The sequence below is a fragment of the Arachis duranensis genome, chromosome 7, assembly GCF_000817695.3.
Source record: "Arachis duranensis cultivar V14167 chromosome 7, aradu.V14167.gnm2.J7QH, whole genome shotgun sequence".
Lineage (NCBI taxonomy): Eukaryota > Viridiplantae > Streptophyta > Magnoliopsida > Fabales > Fabaceae > Arachis > Arachis duranensis.
Window position 1 is genome coordinate 2,402,151 of NC_029778.3, and position 22,499 is coordinate 2,424,649.

The following is a 22,499-nucleotide window of genomic DNA, read 5'->3' on the forward strand; positions in this document are numbered from 1 at the left end:
AAAAAAAGAGAGAAAACCAAGAAATGAGGCAAAGGGCAAAAATTGTGGTCAGAGGTTGGGTGTCAAAACGAATCTACAGACACGTTTCTGTCCAAATTAGTTTATGACAACATCAATGTGAAGACACCTATTTTTTCTGTTTAGTGTATAATATAAGCTTCTATAATATATGTTTAATAATATTTAATATTAAATTTAAAAAAAAACGAAAAGTAGTATATATATGCGCAAATGATGTTTTTATTTTCAAATGTTAGAGAAGTAAAAGTTAGACTGTTTAATTTGTGAGAAGTATAAAAATTAGACCATTTGATTTATAAAAGATACAAAAATCAAATTAAAAAATTTCTGTTAAAAAAATTAAATAATTTAAAATACAAAAATTAAATCCTCCAATTTATTTCGATTTATATACTTTTTTACACTTTCAAAAAATATAAAAAAAAACATCACTATTTTTACTTCATAAAAAAAAAACCTATATATGCTGCGTGCAAATCAAAGAACTACATTTATATTTTTTATTTTCGTGACTTTGTTTGGACCATAACCTGGTTCTCTTTTCTACGTAAGTATCCATTATTAGAATATAATTAATCATGCATTGACTATGGCCCTACGTTTCACCATTTTTATTGATAAATCCATAAACAGCCTTGGTGCCCATCAAGTGTTCTATATGGCCCCCCATAAATTTCCATATTTTCTACAAAATTATTATAATAATATTATAATGCACATATTTAGTAGTCACGTTCTTACTTAAACAATACTTCATCAATCATTAGTTTCCTTTTGTTATTCATTCATTATTTAATCTCTACACGCAAGACAAATAATAATGATCATTTTATATTTTTAATTTTGTCCCTCAAATTACTCATTTCTTATTGTTAATCATATGCTTATTATGAAATTTCTGCCTATCTAACAACTATGAATTTTAAAGGTTTAATTATTATGTTTGCTCCTGTCATTTTACAAAATTTTTAATTAGGTTTTTATATTTTTTTTAATTGAGTTTTTGTATTAAATTTTTTTTAATTGGATTCTTATATTTTTTTTATTTAGATCTCTGCACTAATTTTTAATTTTTTTATATAGATCTTTATAAAATTAAGCCAATTATTTAATTGAATCAAAAATTGGTGCAAATACCTAATTAAAAAGAAAAAAAATATAGAAACTTAATTGAAAAATTTTACGAAATTATAGAGACCAACAGAGTAATTAAACTAATTTTAAAATTGTTATTAAGCATGCATTCTCTCAATTATATATGCAAACAAATAAATAAATTTGCTGCTTACAACTTTTTAGAAAAGTTTGAGCAATAAATTGGTAGCTCTATCTATTTATTATTCAACCTGCAAAGCATGCTGGGTTGGTTAGCTAATAACCTCAATATAGAGCTTAAAAGACATGATAAAAAGGTGTCACCCTTTAATTAATTAATTATCCTAATAATATTACTGTATGTGATTAAGGGTTGGCTTACTTGCCGGCATGAGTTTCTGCCTTCTACTTTTGCATTGCATATTTTAACTCATCTGGTCAAGAAGTTATTTGTTACGGGTGAATCTAAATTTTGTTTAAGAATTTATTGTTGAATAATAAATTACTATATACACAAATTATGATTTAAATTTTTTATGTATTTTATTTAAGTGAATAAATCATTTAACTATTCGATCAATTTAAATTAATTTCTATTATTATTATAAAGAATGTGTTATGTGTTTAGTTTGAATAAATTTTGACTAATATGAGGAAAGAAAATATATATAATATATATAACATATTATCTATCTATTTTTTTATAGTATTTTTTAATTCGATAAATTAAAAATTAATTTACAGCAAATTAAAATTTCATCTAAAATTCTATTGTTGTTTGAGCAACAAAAAGATATAATGTAAAATTAATTTAACTGATAAAATAAAAAGTAATAAAGTAGTCTGATAAAATTAAATATGGATTTTAGATTGGATTAGTGTGAAGTGTGGAAAACAGCAAATCGATAAGGAAGATACCAATAGAATGCACATGTGGCCTTAACACAACAGACAGGGAATACATTCGAAACTTGAGAATTTTGTATAGCTAACATTTTTGTTTATTATTATTATTATTATTATTAATTTTTTATAGGTAACATTGACCAGCCGAAAGCACAATATCTCTAATAACGTATCCATCACATGCATTTGTATTTTAAAATAATTACTTCCCATTTAGCCTAAAATAAACATGAGTTAAGATTGCCACCCTCACATGTGATTCTAGTATATTATTAGGCACAAAATCTTTGTAAGTTAAGCCCTATCTGCATCATATTGTACCTATTTCTCTTAGTTTTTTTTTAATACAGTATTTTGCTGTCTGAGAATAAAGATTAATCAACTACAGATCTAAATTTTATTTAAGAATTTGTTGCTAATTAATAGATTAATCTCAAATATATCAACTAATAGTGGTGATTTAATGAATTTATACCTACCTCTCTTAGTTTTTTTTACAGCAATTTCAGTTGACCATCGCAAAAAAACCGCCACTATCTCTACCAATTTTTTTATAGTGATTATTGTACGGTGGAAATTCAGGTGACGTCGACTTCACGTGAAGTTGATACTTTAGAATTGTTTGATGAAAATTTAGTTAAATAAGTCAAATCATCTAACGAATTTTAAGTATCAACTTCACGTAAAGTCCACTTCACCTAAATTTTTACCTTATTGCATATATAATACAGAATTTAAAAGCGAACAAATGAACTAACTACTCATTCAACTCGAACTAATTTTTTATTTCTCTTAGCTCTTATAAGTTAACTACGTATACCTACTTCCTTAGCTTGACGATTAAATATGAGTAATTGGTATTAGTAAACCCAATTATTGGGTTTGCCACTTTTGCCATAGTTGTTACGCCACCAAATCAAATTAATGTCCATTTTAATGGTAAATTTAATTTGTACTGAGAAATGATATTATATTATAACTACTATGCACGACTTGAATATGTTATATTTTTAAGGTGAAGGTTTAGTTAATGAATATAATATTATGTATTGTTAACATAAAAAAAATTATACCAACAAATTTGGCAACAACCTCTATACTTTTATTTTCATTTTTTTATTTTTTGTTAATAGAATAGTAATAGATATACACCTAAATGTCGATATTACAAATCATAGTGTCCCTCTAATAATGTTGTATCAAATGAAAGGGAAAAGAAAATTCCTCTTTCTGTAAGCCCCACTATTTTTTTAGTAAAAAAAAGTTAGAAGTTAGGCGAAAATTAAAACATACATCATTTGTATTTTTTAAGTCAGTGTAGTATCAATTCCATTCACATCAAGGGTTAGTTTGATATGGGAGTAAAGATTAGGGTAAATCATAAATCAAACTTACTAAAACAAAAAGAAAAACACTCGATGTATACGGTTGTCTTTATGTAAAGTTAATAATTAAAAATTATTAGATTATAATTTAGTCAAATATGTTTAATCATTCAACGATTTTTAATTAACAACTTTATACGAAAACAACTGCATATGAATTTTTATAAAAAAAAATCCTTATTTCCGTACCATAAATTCATTATTGTGTTATATTACACGCTAATTATTGTTAAAAAATTTCTTCATATATCCAACAGCACCCAATGTTACAAAGCGTATGTATTTAAAAAAACAATAATAATAATAAAAAAAAGAATGCATGCATGACAATATGACATAAACTAGAAGCATAACATAATATAGATTAAAAAATAGTATATATATAAAAAATTGATAAATACATTAAGTTATTTATATAAATATATTTTATATGAATAATTAATTTAATAATAAATATTATATATATACATATACCATTTGATTTGATTTCAACTAGTGAGATAAGATTTTATTGTTAAAGAAAAGTATAGGTAGACAATAAAAATATTAAATAATGTGAATAATAGATATATCGGATGTTTATTTTACTAGGTGTATGGATAGTTATTTTAATATTAAAATTTAGATGGATAATTTAGAGATGTAGTGTGTTTTTATTTGATTGATAGTTTGTTCATTTTGTTTAAAATAGTCAGTGTTTACCTAACATTCCCCATTTGTTAATGTTATACGATGAAAACTCATGTGCAGTCAACTTTATGTGAAGTTGATACTTGAGAGCCATTAGATGATTTGCATGTGAAGTCGACTGCAACTAAGTTTTCATCGTGTTATACATATATTTATCATCACTGGGCATAAGAAATTGGAGTGTATAGGGAGGGACGATTATATAGTTGAATAGTTAGAAATATTTGGGTGGTCAAAGAAAACCACTATATAGTTTGTTGTGTCTCTGTTTTCCCTCAAACATAGCAAAGCCACATTCAACAAATTACATTCACATCACACATCACATCCTGCGTTTTCTTCCTCTTCAACAACGTAACTTTCACCAAGTAAGTAAATTCTCTCTTTTTGTATTACAATAATAATAACTTCTATGATTTCATTCTCAATACTAATGATCATGCATGCCATTTCTTTCTTGAGTTTGAGATAGGCAAAGATCTATTCTATTCCAATAATAATAACAATGCATATATTCATTGTTGAATTAGGTTAAATAATGACACATAATACATTGAGATCAATTTATATTAAGTGTATGTATATATGGTTTTAACTTTTAAATTGCGGATCACATCATCACATGATTTTAACTTTATTATTGTTTTTGAAGATCATATATAATCATGGATTTGCTTATTATTATTACGCCCTAAATTTTGTGATGTATGATGTTAGGGGGATCAAGGTCTAAATGCATTCATGTCTTCCACTCCAAAACATCTCCGAAATATCTCTACATCATCAATGAGAGATATCAATAATGAATTCCATAACTGTAATTCTCCAAGAACTCCAGGTTTTATTCGCCAACGAAGGCCTTCACACTCAAACGAGGTTAGTAATTTGTTCAATTATATTCGCAATTAAGGACAAAGATTAATTTGTTGATGGTCGAAATTCCATTACTTAAGCGGACTAATATACTAACTACTAGACCAACCAAATTTAGTTATTTATTTGAACATATAAATATTAGTGTACCTCGTACGAACTAATATATTATTTTGAATAACTATTTTGAGTTGGTCAAGTGGTTAGTTCACGCAAGTGTCCGGATTTCGAATTTTACCTTGTACATATAGCAATTTATTGGTCAGCAATAGACTCTTAAATGAAACTCAATTTTACGAGGGATTAATTTTTAATCTATCGGATTAAAAATAACGGGGACAACTAAAAAATATGTGATTTTGAATATAGTAATATGCTGATTTTTTTTTTCTTAAATTATGTGCAGATTCCTGCAGAGATAAGCAAATTAAATGGGACTAACCATTTGCTTATCGATGACAAAGCTAAGTACAAGTCAATGTGGATACGTGCACACTCATCACTATGGATGCTTTTAAGTCTCTTACTTCTCATATACTTGGGTCATCTTTACATGTGGGCCATGGTGGTTGTTATTCAAATCTTTATGGCACATGAACTCTTCAATCTACTAAGGAAGGCTAATACTAATAATCAAGATAAACGTCTCCCTAAGTTTAAGTTCTTGAACTGGTAAGCTACATGCTACTTTCATTAATTTTCATGCTAAATAGTGTCTTAGGTTTTGATAACTTGAAATAATTTATTTTTGTCTATATGCTACATAATAATTATTAAATTCAATTTTTAAAGGGTATGATTTTGTTCATTTGTTAAACAAAATTTACAAAATTATAAATCCTAATTATGTATCGAATTGACTTAATTTAATTCGATTTATTTCAAATTAATTTAGAATTGGATCTGAATATGTTGTAGGCATTTTTTCTTCACAGCAATGCTATACGTATATGGGCGTATTCTGAGTCAGCAACTTGTGAATACAGTTTCATCAGATAAATTCCTATATAGACTTGTCAGCAACGTCATCAAGTATCAGATGGTTATATGTTACTTCCTATATATTGCAGGTTAGTTATTTAAATTAGTTGCTTAATTATTATAAAGTTTAATTATAATTATATCTGAATAATTGGTTTCATTTATATATAATCTCAGGTTTTGTATGGTTTATTCTTTCACTAAGGAAGAGATATTACAAGTACCAATTTGGTCAATATGCATGGATTCATATGATACTCATTGTTGTGTTTGCCCAATCAGCATTCACTGTAGCCAACATATTTGAAGGCATATTCTGGTAATATGTAATACTTTTTCATGCATTACCTTAAAAATATTATATCATTATTATGATTAAGATTAAGATTAAGAAACTAACTAACATGTTAAATTTTGTTATGAAGGTTTCTTTTCCCTGCAGGGCTAATTGCTATGAATGATGTTGCTGCATATTTCTTTGGTTTCTTTTTTGGGAGGACACCTCTTATAAAGCTTTCTCCAAAGAAAACATGGGAAGGTTTCATTGGAGCTTCTGTTGCCACCATGATTGCTGCATTTGCGGTAACCATCAATCACTTGTTTGGCAAGAGAGACAGATATCGAAAAAAATAAAAATACATCTGTTTAAATTTTTCTATTCGTCTAAAATCTAAGAATACAAAAATAGAAAAAGAAATAACTTTTTTAGTAGTTACTTCCATGAAGACATCATGAAGATATTATGGATTATCAGATAGTTTGACATATTTGATTGAACCATCTAACGGTTCGCAATATCACGAGAGTGGTCGCCAACTTTTTTTTTCAAAGAACAAAACATGTTAAAAAATGACAAAAAGACATAACTGATTTAACTGTTAATATCTGTTGCAGTTTGCTAACTTCTTGGGTCGCTTCCAGTGGCTAACATGTCCAAGGAAGGTAACAATCTTTCATTGGATTAAACTAATTAATTAATATATGAATTTGACCAAAGGACTTGTGATGTTCCTAACTATGGTATCATTTTTGGTGGAATCAATCAATTCAGGACTTATCAACTGGTTGGCTTAAGTGTGACCCTGATCCAATATTTAAGCCAGAGTACATTCCTTTACCAACATTAATTGCTCAATGGGTAATTCATAATAAATAATTCTTGAGTTTTAGAAATTTTATTATAATAATCATAATCTTATAATTAGGCTCTTTTTCTGTTTAAATAATTTTGCAACATGTTTTTAGCTTCCTTGGAAAGAGATAGCAGTTTTGCCAGTACAGTGGCATGCCTTGTGGATGGGACTATTTGCCTCCATTATAGCACCATTTGGAGGATTTTTTGCAAGTGGTTTCAAAAGAGCTTTCAAAATCAAGGTCTTTCTTTGCTCTTTAATTTAATTTGGAGTAAATTAGATGATATTACATATGACCAATTATTTTTCAGTCAATATCAGCCAATCTTTTCAAAATTATCCTTTTATTCTAAATTTTAAACTCTAAATCCGAACTCTAAAACCTAAATTCTCAAAATAGTGAGCATTAAAAAAAATTACAATAAAAACATTAATTAATGTTAGTTAATTAAAATTTGATTCCCTATATTTATTCTGATGTAAAATACTATCTCAGTGTCCCTTAATATCTTTCTATGAATATAGGACTTTGGAGACAGTATACCTGGACATGGTGGAGTCACTGACAGAATGGATTGCCAGGTATATATGAATCTATAAATATTAATAGGTTTACAGTAATCTAAGCAGACAATAATTTAATTCAGGGAATAGTGTCACTATAGTATTACAGTAATTAACTTGCTGTTCAAGATATTCATATGCAATAATCCAAAAAATTATATTGTTTTTACACTGTGTTAGCATGCATCCCTTTTCAGATGGTAATGGCTGTTTTTGTCTACATCTACTATCAATCATTCATTGCTCCCCATGACTATTCAGTTGAGATGGTTTTAGGCCAGGTCAGCATTCTTTTTCTCTAAGAAATTTATTTAGTAATTTTCCATTAAGTTGAAATTAGATAACTCTAATTCCTTCTAACTATATTTAGATGTTCTTAGAGAATACAAATATAACCACTTAACTTTATTTATAAATCTAAAACTTATATGCAATTATCTATTGATGATGTAGGTATTGAGGAACCTTGATATGGAGGAGCAACATGCTCTTTACAACAAGCTGGGGCAGGTATTAAGAGAAAGGCGTTTCATTCAAGATTGATTTAATGTACATTTTTTTATAAACCATGCTTTGATTAGTTAATATTCATAGATGATGCCCCTATTGGAACAAGGGGGTAATCATCAAAAAAAGAAAAAAAATTGGTTTTTGACTCAGACTTCTCATTCTAGCTGCTCAAGTAGGTATAACTTATTTCTCTTTAGGCCTTTAACATTGAAAAGTTTAATTTTTGGTACTATTGTTACCTGTGTGTCTGAAACTTTAAATATTGTTTGTAATCCAAAATTACAACGGTGACAACAAAGCATTATCTCATTAAGTGGGGTCAGTTATTGACGACGTAACCTGAGGCAGGCCATGTCAAACTTTGCAATGAAGTTTAACAGACAGAGATGTTTCTAAGTTGCAATTATGTTCTTAAAATTATTTGTTCAAAATTCAATCAATAATAGTTTATTTTCTCATAACATACATCAGCCGAAACAAAATTCATACAAATAAATATAGAACTTACACTTTCTTGGCTTTGCTTTTTCCACTGCTTATCTCTCATCTGGTTACATACTGAATCTCTGCATGTTCTCTCAACCATTCAAGCACCTTAGCTCCTTCTAGTATTTCTTGGACCTTCATAGAAGTTCAAAAGCATCATATTAAATCAATGAGTAGAATGAGTATAGAATTTAAGTCAACAAACTTGAAAGAACATGCAAATTACCTGATCCTTTACCCTTTCCTCGTCATATTCTTGATTTTGACGTTTGAATTCGGTGATGGAATTCTCAACCTCCTTGACAAGGTCCTCAGTGGAGAACTGCAAAAGAATTATGCAGAAATCATTTTAATAAGCACAAAGCATTCAACAAACATACTAAAATGGTCCAACAGGAGCAAATGTTATTTCTCAATCACATCAAATTGAGTGGTCAAAACATAAAGGATAAATGTCTTAATCAGATAAGCATACCTGCAGATTTTCGCGCCTATATATATCACCGACGGCCAGATTCTGTTTTATCAAATTTCTTATATTGTCCTTCTGATGCTCAAGATATTCATTCACAGCCTTTTGACTTGACAGAGAAGCCAATTGCTGGTCATTTAGATTCATTTTCGCCTGCATAACATTAGGACAAGCAAGTATAGTAAATCATGTGTAGCGCGGAGAAACAAGACGACCCTTCGTTTTTACAAAATATTGGAACCCAATTTATTTGATTTGCTTGAAACAGTTGCAATAAGTACCTGTATTTCTAAAAGGCTGGCTCCATATAGCTGTCTACCTTGTTCCTCAAACAAGGATTGAGGTATATCAACTTCTACCATCTGAAAATGACAAGTATAAATATGTGTTGTGATAAACAATGCATACACCAGCATTTTCTTGTAGCAGGTAATGCAAAAATATCAACAACTGATGTTTTCCAAGTATAAATTTTCCAACATACTTGATATAGATTATTTGACCATTCGGGCCATACGAAAAAGAGGGTCATATCATTATCTCATCCCTTGTCAATGAGAAGTATGCAAATTGCAAACAAAATTGAGAAACATGCATTGCAACCTACAAGAATAGACAACTTCAAAATAATACTGCTACCAATCAATACAATGTCACTTTACCTTGGAAATCTGATCTAATATAGCATTATCAGTTGCTTGTTCTCTAGCTGATTGCTCCACCTCTTGACATCTCTGCAACAATAGGTCTCTGACCTGAAAATTCATACCGAAAAGTTAAGACTCAGAATTCAACTTGATATAATTCTTCATTTTCACTCTAAAATGAAAATAATTCTTCACCTGTTGCACTGTGGTGCATCCAGGGATAAGCTTATCAGCAATAGAATCATCCAGTTCCGGCAAATCTCTGTAAAATAGTTCTTTGCATTCAACCTATAATCAATGAAGAGAGGTTTAATAAGCATGACTCAATATAGTCAGAGGCCGATCTAACAGCTAAGCCAATAATAAGAAAATAAATATCTAGGGACGAATGAGGATACACGAACTACAAAATTCATGTTCTCAGAGCTAGTGAAGCACTCTATGTATCCTATTTAAAAGGTCCAAAGTGTTTAACAAAAGGAGGATTAAAAGCACCATAGAAGTCTGTAAAATATGCGGCTACATAAAGCACTAGGCTGGCTTGTGGGTTGTGGCCCTAATACAATAAACTTTTGGATTGAGCATGTGAATTATGTATAAGAAACTTACAGTAAACTGAGCATGAACACCACGGAGATTTTCTTGATTCCATGTTTCAGGAAACACAAGAGGAAATGACTTTGTTTCACCTGGACGAATTCCAATTATAGAATCAAGGAAACCGGGCAATATTCTGTAACCATCTTCTGTATCGAAGTTAAATCCTGCACACGCAATAGAATAAGGTTTAGAGGAAAAAAAGTTCATGATATACCATGAACAAGAATGCTACCCTATATCGGTATATGATCATCCTTCAAGAACATCACCAGACCTTTACTTTCAGCAGAAGGAATATTTTTAATCTTTGATTCATCTTGGTCAATGGTTGTTGCCGAGATGTCAATGACAACAACATCACCAACCTGCGAACAAAATAAAGTTGATGTCAATTTGTGCAAAAAATAATTACCAGCATAATACTAAATACAAAGAAAATGAAACACTATTTGATTGCCAATTATTTGCTAGTAATTAGTAAAAATATGAAAATGATCAGAACTTCAAAATTTCAGGAAAATGATTAAATGTTAGCAAATAATCATATTAAAATGCATGTACACCAAGTTGATGGATATAAATCAAGTTCAGCCACCTGTAGTCCTCTGTCAGCAACAACCTTCAGCGCACCAATGGATTTGTGACGCCTTTTGAATTCTTGTTCAGATGCTTTCTGAGCATCAATATCACTGTCTATTTCAACAACAATTTTCAGATTCTTGTATCCATTATCAGGAACCCATTTGATTTCAGGTACAATATCAGCAAGGACATCATATCTGGAGAACAGAAAGCGGGAACAATAATCAATAAAACTTCCCACCGAGTATTACACATTTAGCTTAACCAATACATGTTGTACCTAAGACTCCCTTGAGAAGAATATGTTTTCTCCAACTCAGAAAATTTAGTCACTATACGCACAGAGTCCGGCAAAGCCTTTCTGGTAACCTAATAAATAGAATGTATCATTATGTATTAAGTATGAGACCAAAGTAGTATATCTTATCTAATAATCCATTTGTTTTTTCAGTATTAACTTCGGATAAACGATAAATAGTAGAAAACATTATAATTAAACAAAAGGATCCCTTGATCAGCAACATACTGAAGTCATAGCATGTGGAAGTGTTCTCCTCAATATAGATTCGATTGTGGCCTTCTGAACATTTTTGCGCCCGACATAACCGACAAGAATACTTTCTGGAACCGGCTTTCCGGGGCGGAATCCAGGGACCTGTTGATGTGAAACGGTAAATTAGCCCATAAAAGTAGCAAACTATTTCAAAAATTTTGGATACATGAATCTTGAGCAAACTTCTTTGAGATATATGGTGAAGCAGTAACCTCGGACTGTAAAAATTAGTCAGCTAAAATATTTTATAAGAAAAACAAGGTAGGGATGTTATACTCATCAATGTAGATACAAAAGAATCATAAACTGCAGGCATTATAGATAATAATTGCATGTATAAAGCATAAATTAAGTGGTGATAGTACCTTTGCTTGCTTTGTAAACTCAGATATGACCCTTTTGTAACAATCCTCACAGACAACTGGTGGCACCTCCACTTGAAGTCTAACCTGCAATGAAATGAGATAATATGTTGAAATAAAAGGTCAGTTTTTTTTAAGGGTACTGAATATATTATTGAATGCCTAACTACAAGTGCATATAAACTAATTAAATCCTTCTTTGTAGTCCCACAAACTTAGACTCATATAAAATTTTCAATTAGGTTATTTATAACTATTTTTTGTTTAAAAATCCATTTTTTTTTCGAATATACGTTTTTGTATACCAATGAAATATTCTAAAAGCAAATATTCTATGATTATTGTGTTTTCTTTTTAAAAATAACAACTAACAAGGATCTAATTACAAAATTTTATTTAGTATAGGACCCAATTATAAACTTTTAAACATTTAATTAAAAATTTGATGAAATTATGTGTAATTAAACCTTAAGTAATCATATATAAAAGCATATTATTAACAAAAGAAATTAAAAAATAAACCAAAACCCTTAAAAAATCCCACTTTCTAAAATAGTCCTAATTGTGCAAACACCTTACTAACATAGATTGCAGAAGCTACTCTATTGAGCTAGAATCTAAGCAAACCAAAACTTCGAGCATCGATGTAATTATGTAAATGAGCTATTAAAATCAAAGCATTAACAGAAAAAAAAAATGGATGAAGAAGAAGAGCGCATACTCTGGAATTGGGTTCTTGTGTTTCGGTGACGTTCAACTCTGCCGGAAGACGGTCCATTTTCTCTTCTGTGGAAGAAGCAGCCACCGAAGAAGAAGAAGAAGAAGAAGAAGAAGAAGAAGAAGAAGAAGAAGAAGCTGAAACAATGAAGGAAGAAAAACTACCGTGATGATGGTGAAAGAGAAAGGGTGGTTGTTGGAAGTGGTGAAGAACATGATGATTATGATAATGAGATGATGATGATGATGAGAGGTTGAAGTAGTTGCTGGATTTGGAAGGTGTTGCATAGTTACAAGTAGTTGCACGAAGAAGAGAGTGAGAAGAAGAAGAAGGGGAAGTGCGATGAAGAAGAGTTGTTAAGGTTCGAGAACAGAGCTCCATTCTTCAAGTTAGTTAGTAGCAGATAGACTTCACACCTTGCTCGGATAATAATAATAAATAAATATATAAATTAGAAACTAGAAACAAAGATATTTTTCTCTAGGTAAAATATATTTTTCATCCTTAAGTTTGACAAAAAATTTTAAAATATCTTTAAATTTTATTTTGTTTTAATTTTGTCTTTAAAATTTTTGATTTGTATTAAATATATCTCTAACAGCTAATTTTTTAAAAAATTTAAGACCAATTCAATAACAATTTCATAAGAACAATTATCAACACAAGCAAATCAAACATAATTTTTATGTATTATTATTAGATTGGTCTTAAATTTTTTAAAATTTAACTGCCAATAGTATATTTGATACAAATAGAAAACTTTTAGAACAAAATAAAAATTAAAGGTATTTTTGAAAATTTTATTAAATTTCAGGAATAAAAAGCATATTTTACCCTTTTCTTTTTTTGGTTCCAACGTAAGGAGAAGTGAAGTTCGAACTCGAGATCTTTAAATGAGCACAAAGAGACTATATTATTTGAACTATAGATAAGATAATAATTACTAAATATTAAACACAATGGTAAATAACAAGAAAAAGTATTTTATTTATTTTAAGGGGAATAAAATCTTAATTATTAATAAGATACTTAAAATCTATTTTAATTTCATATTATTGCATACAACCAATATATTAAACAATGTGTTAATAATAAAACATAGAAATTATCACTTAAAGTGGGAAAATTCTAAATACATCATCGATAAATTTATTAACTACTTCTTTTATGGTCCAATAAACATTACTTTATAAAAGGATTTTGCTATTTTGTAGCTAAGGGCAAAATCCTTCTTTATATGATGAGTTCATGTATTTTAGTTATTAAAAAAAAAACCTAGTTATTCTTTTTTTTGTAAATAAAATAAGTCTAACATAATATTCAAATCTGAAAAAGTATTGAAAATAATAAAATAAAATCGTTGAAAGGCAACTAGAAAATTTTAGATGTTTGCTCTCAAATCTTAAGTTTGATCCGGGGAGTTAAATATGTTTGTAGAAGGAAATTAAATACGCAATTATTCTCGAATTACAAATTATATTATCAGAAATGATATTCTTAGATGATCTAAAGACAGATTTTATTATCTTTGTATAAAAAACTCTTACTCTACATTTGATTACAATAACTCATTTATGTCCTTTTTTTTTAATTACATCTTCTCATTTTTCTTCAATTATTTTGTAGTATTCTTTAGTAATCAATTAATGGGAAGGAAAAAATTATTCTTCCTCCTCCATGGTTTATATAGAAATCTGTCTTATCTGAAATATGTTAACCAAGTCATGGTATGCTTAATTAGAGGTAGATATGAAAACTATGGTATGAACATACAACTACAAGGGTTGCATCCTCCCACTACCAAGAATTTTACTATAAAGAATCAGTGTAAGCAGCATTGTTACAAACCAAAATCTGATGGTAACAAACCCATCTTTATGGCATCATTGTCACTCTAAAAAGCTTAGAAGAAAAGAATAGTCCATTGCTCAATGGTAAACAACTGATCATGATGCTCTGAAAAGATACATATTTGGAAGAAAAATTAGATGATTCCCAATAAGAACTCACTTAGGAATCTCTCTTTTTTTATCCTATGAGCTCTTACTAGTTACCATGTGTTAATGCCTAGTCTATCATTCAGCTGCATTCTTATCCTCCTCCACACCTTGGGTTACACCAACTTCGGCCGGGCGAATAACGCGATCATAAAGCTTATATCCTGCCTGCAAACGTATCCAAAAGACATGATTTTGAATCATTTCCAAATCACTTAAATAAACTATTGATCAAAGAGCCCTTTTATGGGAATGATTGGCATGGCTGATAATGATTGAAGTGGGTTACAAATGGCAAGATAGGTCCCTTAGTATTGTCACATTATAAATTGAAAGGGAATTACGCAAAGTAACATGTGATACAATGAGATTGTTAAGGATTCAATAGTTGGAAAACCGAATCGCAGCCCTTCATAGAACCAAAAGTTATGTAAATTACCTTGAGAACAGCAGCAACGGTGCCTGGAGGCTTGGAGCTGTCAGGAACTTGGAAGATGGCATTGTGCATATTTGGATCAAAGGGCTCATTTGTAGGATCGAATTTTTCAACACCAAACTTTTTAAGTACCTGTAAGCAGAAGCAGTTACTTCAATAAGCTTATAAACTTGAAATAAATTTAGCAGGTTCAATGATGCAGAAAGGTACTGAAGTGCATCCCCAAACTCATCATGCCACCTCCATGAAGGCATTTAGAAGAAGAAGCTTGTACAGAAACTAACGAGGAAATCGTTAAAAAAAAATAGTTTTTGAAGTTAAAAGATAAATGGAGCCCCCCAAGTCTCAATGGTACTGTTTGCGGGCGCCTCAGCCACCACCAACCAACACGAAAGACTAGAGCCCAGAGCACTGTATCTTAGTGCTCAACAAATCACACTTGCACTCACATTCACTCAGAAAATATTCAACCCACCTTTAATGATGAATATAAGTATATAACAGCAATAGGTGCGAAGATTTTATTTTATTTTTTTGAGTCCCCTTGTTGGGTAGGGAACCTTATCTACGCAAATTACTCCAAATAAAAGATAGAAAACTAGATTAGCTTAGACTGCTACAATTATAGAAAATGTGAATAAAGTAGAACATTCTACCTCTGAGAGTTGCTTGTCTGTCATTTCAACACCTTCCAAAAGTGTTTTCAAGAGTTTTACGGACTCGGAGGAGTCGTTTGATGCATCAATCTTTGAAAAGCTTTCCTTTACAACAGAGGAAGCTCTTCCCAAGTTGTCCGCAACATCTAGTAAGCTCTTTGCGAAATTCTGAAACAAATTTAAACCATTCAGCTTACAGTTAATAAAATAAAATAATAAAACACATAAAAAGGTTCAAATTCCAGACCTGTATGGCAAATTTTTTTGAATTCTCTGATTCACGTCTAGTTCTGTCCATGACATTCTCCATCTCTGCATAAGTACGCAGAACTTTATCCTGCATTTTCTCAATCTCTTTGTGCTTCAAATTCAAAAGTTCTTCCTTCTCAGCAACAAGCTTAATTAAATCATCCCTTGATAGATCTTCACTCTCTATATCAGAATCTGAATCAGAAAATGCAACTCGTTTAGAACTTTTTCTCCTCCTTTTGGGGGTTTGAGATTGAGAATCAGAAGCAGAACCTGATTCTTCTCTTTGATCAGCACCTTTGGCTTGTTCACCCTGATCAATTTCCTTCTCATCCACCCTTGTTTTGGCAGGGTCATCATTTGTAGAATCTCCCACATTATTTGCCTTTTCCTTTTCGTCAGGTGATGCTGATGAAGAAAATCCAAATCTTGGAGCCAGAGAAGGATTTATTGGTGGATATAACAAATTGGCTTGAACCTGAATAGGCTGGAATATTAGAAAGCAATGTTAAACTTCATGAATATTTTACACTGCATGGGTTCATTTACTCAAATAAACAGTTTCAACATAAATAATTGTATCATCTTAAACTTAGTTTTACAGGGCATAATACAGAAAGATAAGTTCAAGCAAATTGTTCTGCTCCCCATAATTTTTTTTAAAAAAAAAAAAGCTATGTTCATATGCAGGTATCAGATTACTGATTTTTTTTTTATTCAACACTCTTCTAAAATTGTCCAAAGGAAAATGATCACACTTTTTAAAATCCTTTTTTTTTTTAACTAAAGCACCTTCTAACATTGGAGAAGCTATATCACAAGCTAGAACTAAAATAGGAATTACAAATCACGAAAAAAAATATATTAAAAATCTAACAGGAGCTTCAAAGTGCTGAACTTGGATATTCCCACCCAAAAAAAAAAAAAATTCAACAATCCTTATGGAAGAGAAAGAGCACAGAGAACAAGAACACCAGAATATTCATTAAAATTATTAAAGTCATTAAATTTTCAGCTAAGAGCTAAAACCCTAGCAAAACCCTACAACACAAAAAAGGAAAAAAATCGAATATTTATGATTGAGGCGGGAACCTACCTTGGTTTGCGATTGGGGAAGGAGGGAATGGAAGTGATTGGAGAAGGTTGAAAAGTGTTGGGGGTGCCTTTGCGAAGCAGAGAGAAGCGTGGAGCTTCGGGAAATGGTTCTGGAAACACGGTATAGAACCTTGTAGACGAACATCGCTGATAAGAGGAAGAATAAGAGACGAGAAAATTGAGTGAGAAAAGGAGAAAGCTTGAAGCGGAGATCAATGAGAGGGAAGTAGTAGAGAGTTTCTGTGGAAGCTGCTTGTTTCCAGAAGAAAACAGAGAGAACGTGAGCAAAATGATAGCGGCGGAGGAAAAAAAAAAAGAAAATAAAATTCAATAATTTTCAAACGACGTCGTTCTAAGCTATTATGTTTGTCTTGTTTGGGTCAAAAATTATTTTTGGGCTAAAGTTAACAAAGCCATAAGCATCGGCAAATTAAAAGAAGTTCATATTCACAATGAATTTATCTTTAAGATATTGAATTAAAAAATATCGTAAAAAACAAAAAAACATTAATTTTAAATAAAAAACAATTTTTTGCTGAATTTGTGATAATACAAACTTTAGAGAAAATGTAAAATTAACTATGAGACATAAATCAATTTAAGTTAATTAAGTAGTTAATTCACTTGTTTTCCTAAACTAGTATCAAGAATATCAAGAATTTCAATCCTTTTATATATGCAGCAATTATTTGACTAATAACAGACTTTTAAATTAAATTCAAATACGCAACGAATTAATCATTGCCTTATTGGATTGAAAAATACGTTTGGAAGAAAAAAAATAAAAAATTATGAGACATAGCACAAGTGGTAATTGTTTGACTTCAGTGATCAAACTTTGAAGAAGTGCTTTTAAGAAATTTAAGACAGAACCAACCAAGCTTTAAGTGATTAAATCAATGATTTCTTAGAGGACTACAATGAAGGTTATCAACTCTTACATTATTTTCTGACTTGGAACTTATTGGCTATTACAAAAATGATTAATAATACAGAACAAAGTCTAAATCCCCAAAAAAGAATAGAAAATACAAAATAAAGATATCTGATAACATCTACAATATGCTGCAGATATCTTAAACTCCAATCAATGCAAAAACTATTTAACTGGCAAAATTGCTCTTAAACTAATCATAGGTACTCTTAAAATTCTTCAAGAGGTTAGGAATGTCATAAGCTAACATATCATCTACTGCTTGTATCATTTTTGGTTTCAATCTCTCAAAATTGTCAATATTGAAACCACTCAATATCTCTCTGAAATGCTCAATGTCTGGGAAGTCTCCAGGAGGTAGATGGAATTCTCTTTGTACCTGTTTTCAAAGTTTAAAGTCATATATGAGTTTGTGTGTGAAATGCATGTGAAACACATCAGATTACATGCTGAATTCCTACCTTTACAAATTCTGAAGCCAAATTATCAATAAGCCTTTCCTGAGCTTTAGCTTTGCCCATCAAAACCGGCATCTCATTTTTAAGATGACTGATAATGCAAGCATGTATCTTGGCAGCTCGTGCCCGTTTTACAAATTCATTGATCTACAATTAGTCAATACACATAAACAAAGTTGTTATTGTTATTGATTAGAACACAACTAGCAATTTGGGGAATATAATTATGCATGAACATATGAGTGGTCTGATTTTAATGGAAAAATATAAGATAAACAAAATAATAACACGGAACTCACTCTTCGATCACAGGCCATCTTTGGTATATCTTTTAGGTCTGAAAGAAGGTCATCTTGTTCTTTCTCAAAGAGTTCCCTACCGATTGGACCACCGGCAGCATCATTTACAGGCTTATCGATGAAGGAGCTGACAGAATAAAGTATTTCAGCACAAAACAGCACATGGCAAACTAATGATCAAGGAACAAGAGTAAATTGTATAGCACATGATACCAAAAAAAAGATGGAAAAAATGAAAATAAACAAGTTTGCTTCCAATAAAAAAAGCGTAGCCAAAACCATATAATTTTAGAAAGCATATAATATACTTTTTGTCCCTAACGTTTAATTTCATTCAATTTTATCCCTAACATTTCCGATTCATTCAATTTTGTCCCCAACGCTTTTTATCTATGTCAAAACTATCCCTGAGAGTTTTCAAAGAGCTCCCTACCAATTGGACCACCGACAGCATCATTTACAGGCTTATCAATGAAGGATCTGACAGAATAAAATGTTTAAGCACAAAACAGCAGATGGCAATCTAATGATCAAGGAAAAGAACTCGGTTATATCATTTCTAAATTGTATAGTACATGATACAAAAGACAAAAGGTGTAAAAAAAATTGAAAATAAACAAGTTTTCTTCAAATAAAACAAACATAGCCAGAACCATATAGTTTCAGAAATAAAGTGTCTCTCTAACTCTGCAAGTGAAAGAAAACACTTAAGTGATGACAGTTGATTAGAATTTAGAAATACATTTATAAAGTGACCTACCCAATATACACACGTGTGACTTCAGGTGTATTCAGCACCTTCCCAAGTGACCACATTAATGCTCCATAAACCCTCATTAACTGCAAATAAGACCAAAAATAGGTTAGGTTGCACTTACCATTTACCATGTTGCAGTATATTTAATAAATAAACAAATGGCAGTTTAACTATACATGCTCTTACTTGTTGAGTATCAACTTGGTCTGCCTTGTTCAAAACGACTCGAACTTTGTCATCATGCCCGCGTAAGGATGAGATCACCCGCTTGAACTCATCACTAATATCAAGTTTGTGAGGATCAAACAGGAGAAGTATCAAATCACATTTGGCAGCAAACCAAGATGTTACACCGGTAAAATCATATGAGCGTTGTGTTCGTTGCTTTTCTCCGGATAGAACTCCAGGACTATCCACAAGTGTAATCTGGTCTAGTAGCTTTGGATGTTTGCATAAAAGAGTAAGTCCAAATACCATAGGAAAATCTGATAAACTGCTTCAATGGCTCTAGCGCAACCTACCGGATGAGGCATCTGAGCACACTCAAATTTTGACAAAAATGCCGTGCCAAAACTTGTAAGACCACTAAATGGCATGTCTGCTTGGACAGCAACAGTATTTCCAGGAATGGTTCTCTCGTCAGGCCCAGACTGTCTTAAAATTTATGCATTAGTAAGCTTTTTCCTATTTACTACGAAATAGGTAGATTATTGGATGTATCACAGATACCAATAATTCAAATCATTAAAACTCGGCACCAATTCTAGAGTACAAAGTACTAACTCCAATATAAAGTTTTGCACCTTATACGGATAAGTTGAATCTTGTTAGTAACTAGAAATCAAATTGATTACTAATTTGAAACAAAGAAAATCTTGATGTCAATACAGTCATGGGAAGTTTGGCACATACCATGATAGCAACAAACCGATCAGTTGTAGGCTCAGGTCCAATATGGGCTCCTGCAATAATGGGAAACCAAACGCTATCAAATAAATTTCCATAAGAGAGATTAGCAATCTTATATGTATACAAGAACACAAAAAACGGAGAACCACCTGCCTGGATAGTTACTTTTAAGGAGATGTTTGATAAATGTTGTTTTACCAGTTGAGTATTGACCCAAAAGCATAACCATTGGCTTGGCTTCAAAATCACTATTTGTCTAGTGTGTGTAAAAATTTCCAGTCAATAAATTGTGCATAGAAAAAAGACAAACATAAAAAAAATGAATACAGTGAGCAGCTAAAGTTGACAGTGAATCTAGATTGGGAAGTCAATTTTTCAAAGGACAAAAAATAGAGGAACTTACTGACCAATAATGGGAATACAAAATCATTAAAACGATATGTAACTTCTAATGGCTTCAACTTCTGGATGTAGAGTTTCTTCAAGCCATCAATTATTGAGGTCACAGAGGAAGGTGAGACCTGTACAATGTAGATTATGGGAATCAATTCATGTAACAATATTAATATAAAAAAACATATTAGATTAGAAAAAATACATGACAAAAAATGCAAAATTTGTTAGTCTAAAAGGAGCAAACAAAGATTAGTAATAGTCCTGCCTAAAAATATTAGGCATACGAAACCAAAACATACTAAAGATGTTAAATTTCGTTAAAAGTCGTCAAATTTTCAGCTAACGGCTAAAACCCTACAACGCAAAAGGGGCAGAAAAATCGAATATTTATGATGGAAGTGGAACTATTACCTCGCTCTGCGATTGGGGAAGTAGGGATTGGAAGTGATCGGAGAAGGTGGATAAGTGTTGGGACCTCAGCGAAGCAGAGAGAAGCGTTGAGCTTCGAGAAATGGTTTTTGACACGTGGCGGGATAAAACCATGTACACGAACATTGCTGCGATGGCGAAGAAGAATAAGAAAAAGAAGAAGAAGGGAGAATATTCTTTGTAACGGAGATCAATGTTGCTGCATTGAATATTTGTTATCCATTGAAGTATTCACCTCAGAAACACAGAAAAAGTGAGGGAAAATGTTGACATCGTTTTCAACTGATTATAACAATTTTAGGTTGAACAAAAAAACTAATGTTAAAAAATGCGTTTAAGGAAGCATGTTGAGTTTCAAAAACTTATATTTAATTGAAGTGATCATCAAACAATATTCTTTTTGGAATATTCTTCACGTACAAGCGTTTTTTTATACAAGTCTTTACAAGTCATTTGTATTAACGTGCTTCGAACCGTTACTGCACGTTTTTACTGGACCTTCTTTTTCTTTTTGCTGTTCTTCTTCCTCTTCTTCTTCTTCTTTTCTTTCATTTCTTACTTCTTTTTTTCCTTCTTTATTTACGTACTTTTCTCTCTATTTTCTTTCTTCGTTATTTTCGATTTCCATTATTTTTTGACATCAAGCACTGAAATCGTTTTTGAAGAAGTAACAGAAGATGAGGAGGAGAAAGAGAAAGAGTTCTGAATTATGCATAAGGTGTACTTCAACGAATTTTGGGTGTATTTCTTAAATCATTTGTGTATAATTTTGTAATCCTTTAGGTGTATTTTATAATCCTTTGGGTGTATTTCTATAATCGTTTTGGTGAATTCCTGTAACCGTTTGGATGTATTTCTGTAATCTTTTGGATGTATTTCTTCAAATTTGGCAAGAAATTCGTTTTCATGGAAGAAGAAGAGTCGTTCATAATGCATGGTGAGTAGCATGCTTTGGAAACAGGAAGTGGTTGAATAACGTGTGTTTATTTACTCTTGAATGTGTTAATGTAATGCGTGTGTTTTGTTGGGTTTGTGCTAACTTGTAAAACTTGTAAGCCAAAAAGATTTGTATGTATAGTAGACCTCTATTAAAATATAAATTAGGAAATTAAAAATATTATTAAAAGTTTATTTAATTATTTTTAATTAGTTGTTTAATGATTTTGGTTAAATATGCAAGCAAGCAATTTAATTTCATATTGGATCAAAAGTTAAACAAGTTCAATTTGATCATTAAATAAATTCAAGTTTTGGGTAAAATTAATCAAATTATGTGGCTGAATGATAAAAAAAAAAGAAATCTAAA

At 30.8% G+C, this 22,499-nt stretch overlaps 4 protein-coding genes across 8 annotated transcripts; 1 reads left to right on the plus strand and 3 right to left on the minus strand.

Moving 5' to 3' along the window:
* Positions 1-4,195: 4,195 nt before the first annotated feature.
* On the plus strand, positions 4,196-8,354 carry LOC107496369 (phosphatidate cytidylyltransferase 1-like). The gene is made up of 12 exons (XM_016117614.3): positions 4,196-4,465; positions 4,815-4,973; positions 5,377-5,642; positions 5,889-6,040; positions 6,129-6,270; positions 6,377-6,533; positions 6,846-6,893; positions 7,003-7,089; positions 7,197-7,325; positions 7,610-7,666; positions 7,846-7,929; positions 8,102-8,354. The coding sequence occupies exons 2-12, from the start codon at positions 4,839-4,841 to the stop codon at positions 8,189-8,191; spliced, it is 1,347 nt and encodes a 448-aa protein (XP_015973100.2). The 5' UTR covers positions 4,196-4,465; positions 4,815-4,838; the 3' UTR covers positions 8,192-8,354.
* LOC107496368 (trigger factor-like protein TIG, Chloroplastic) lies at positions 6,228-12,983 on the minus strand. 2 transcript variants are annotated; one of them, XM_016117613.3, is made up of 14 exons: positions 12,582-12,983; positions 11,864-11,947; positions 11,472-11,600; positions 11,226-11,314; positions 10,959-11,142; positions 10,638-10,728; positions 10,373-10,527; positions 9,959-10,051; positions 9,779-9,871; positions 9,398-9,478; positions 9,120-9,269; positions 8,871-8,966; positions 8,667-8,779; positions 6,228-6,522 (listed from the first exon to the last, which is right to left on the minus strand). In XM_016117613.3, exons 1-13 carry the CDS (start codon positions 12,957-12,959, stop codon positions 8,702-8,704), a joined length of 1,701 nt encoding a protein of 566 aa, XP_015973099.1. In that variant the 5' UTR covers positions 12,960-12,983; the 3' UTR covers positions 6,228-6,522; positions 8,667-8,701. The 2 variants fall into 2 exon arrangements, with proteins under 2 accessions (XP_015973099.1, XP_015973098.1); XM_016117612.3 differs by lacking the exon at positions 6,228-6,522 and having other exon boundaries at positions 8,546-8,779.
* A 1,343-nt stretch (positions 12,984-14,326) lies between these two features.
* LOC107496373 (grpE protein homolog 2, mitochondrial) lies at positions 14,327-17,315 on the minus strand. Of its 3 annotated transcripts, XM_016117620.3 has the most exons (6): positions 17,013-17,312; positions 16,190-16,403; positions 15,915-16,111; positions 15,668-15,835; positions 15,015-15,143; positions 14,327-14,743 (listed from the first exon to the last, which is right to left on the minus strand). In XM_016117620.3, exons 1-6 carry the CDS (start codon positions 17,154-17,156, stop codon positions 14,654-14,656), a joined length of 942 nt encoding a protein of 313 aa, XP_015973106.1. In that variant the 5' UTR covers positions 17,157-17,312; the 3' UTR covers positions 14,327-14,653. The 3 variants fall into 3 exon arrangements, with proteins under 3 accessions (XP_015973106.1, XP_015973105.1, XP_015973104.1); XM_016117619.3 differs by having other exon boundaries at positions 15,915-16,394; positions 17,013-17,315; XM_016117618.3 differs by having other exon boundaries at positions 15,915-16,403; positions 17,013-17,313.
* Positions 17,316-17,932: 617 nt separating this feature from the next.
* On the minus strand, positions 17,933-21,435 carry LOC107496336 (EH domain-containing protein 1). 2 transcript variants are annotated; one of them, XM_052252113.1, is made up of 10 exons: positions 21,176-21,435; positions 20,776-20,889; positions 20,534-20,624; positions 20,372-20,421; positions 19,981-20,109; positions 19,646-19,897; positions 19,463-19,542; positions 18,703-18,829; positions 18,407-18,550; positions 17,933-18,324 (listed from the first exon to the last, which is right to left on the minus strand). In XM_052252113.1, exons 1-10 carry the CDS (start codon positions 21,317-21,319, stop codon positions 18,139-18,141), a joined length of 1,317 nt encoding a protein of 438 aa, XP_052108073.1. In that variant the 5' UTR covers positions 21,320-21,435; the 3' UTR covers positions 17,933-18,138. The 2 variants fall into 2 exon arrangements, with proteins under 2 accessions (XP_052108073.1, XP_015973051.1); XM_016117565.3 differs by having other exon boundaries at positions 17,934-18,324; positions 20,522-20,624.
* Positions 21,436-22,499: the final 1,064 nt, after the last annotated feature.

Coding starts and splice junctions, on each gene's coding strand:
- LOC107496369 (XM_016117614.3), top strand. CDS start 4,839: ATGTCTTCCACTCCAAAACATCTCCGAAATATCTCTACATCATCAATG. Junction 7,090..7,196: donor CAACATTAATTGCTCAATGG/GTAATTCATAAT, acceptor ACATGTTTTTAG/CTTCCTTGGAAAGAGATAGC. Junction 7,326..7,609: donor AAAGAGCTTTCAAAATCAAG/GTCTTTCTTTGC, acceptor CTATGAATATAG/GACTTTGGAGACAGTATACC.
- LOC107496368 (XM_016117613.3), bottom strand. CDS start 12,959: ATGGAGCTCTGTTCTCGAACCTTAACAACTCTTCTTCATCGCACTTCC. Junction 10,729..10,958: donor TTGCTGACAGAGGACTACAG/GTGGCTGAACTT, acceptor TTTTGTTCGCAG/GTTGGTGATGTTGTTGTCAT. Junction 9,872..9,958: donor GATGCACCACAGTGCAACAG/GTGAAGAATTAT, acceptor ATGAATTTTCAG/GTCAGAGACCTATTGTTGCA.
- LOC107496373 (XM_016117618.3), bottom strand. CDS start 17,156: ATGTTCGTCTACAAGGTTCTATACCGTGTTTCCAGAACCATTTCCCGA. Junction 16,404..17,012: donor TTCCCCAATCGCAAACCAAG/GTAGGTTCCCGC, acceptor CTAATATTCCAG/CCTATTCAGGTTCAAGCCAA. Junction 14,744..15,014: donor CCGTTGCTGCTGTTCTCAAG/GTAATTTACATA, acceptor ATACGTTTGCAG/GCAGGATATAAGCTTTATGA.
- LOC107496336 (XM_016117565.3), bottom strand. CDS start 21,319: ATGTTCGTGTACATGGTTTTATCCCGCCACGTGTCAAAAACCATTTCT. Junction 20,625..20,775: donor ATTTTGTATTCCCATTATTG/GTCAGTAAGTTC, acceptor TACACACACTAG/ACAAATAGTGATTTTGAAGC. Junction 20,422..20,521: donor CCTTAAAAGTAACTATCCAG/GCAGGTGGTTCT, acceptor CCATTATTGCAG/GAGCCCATATTGGACCTGAG.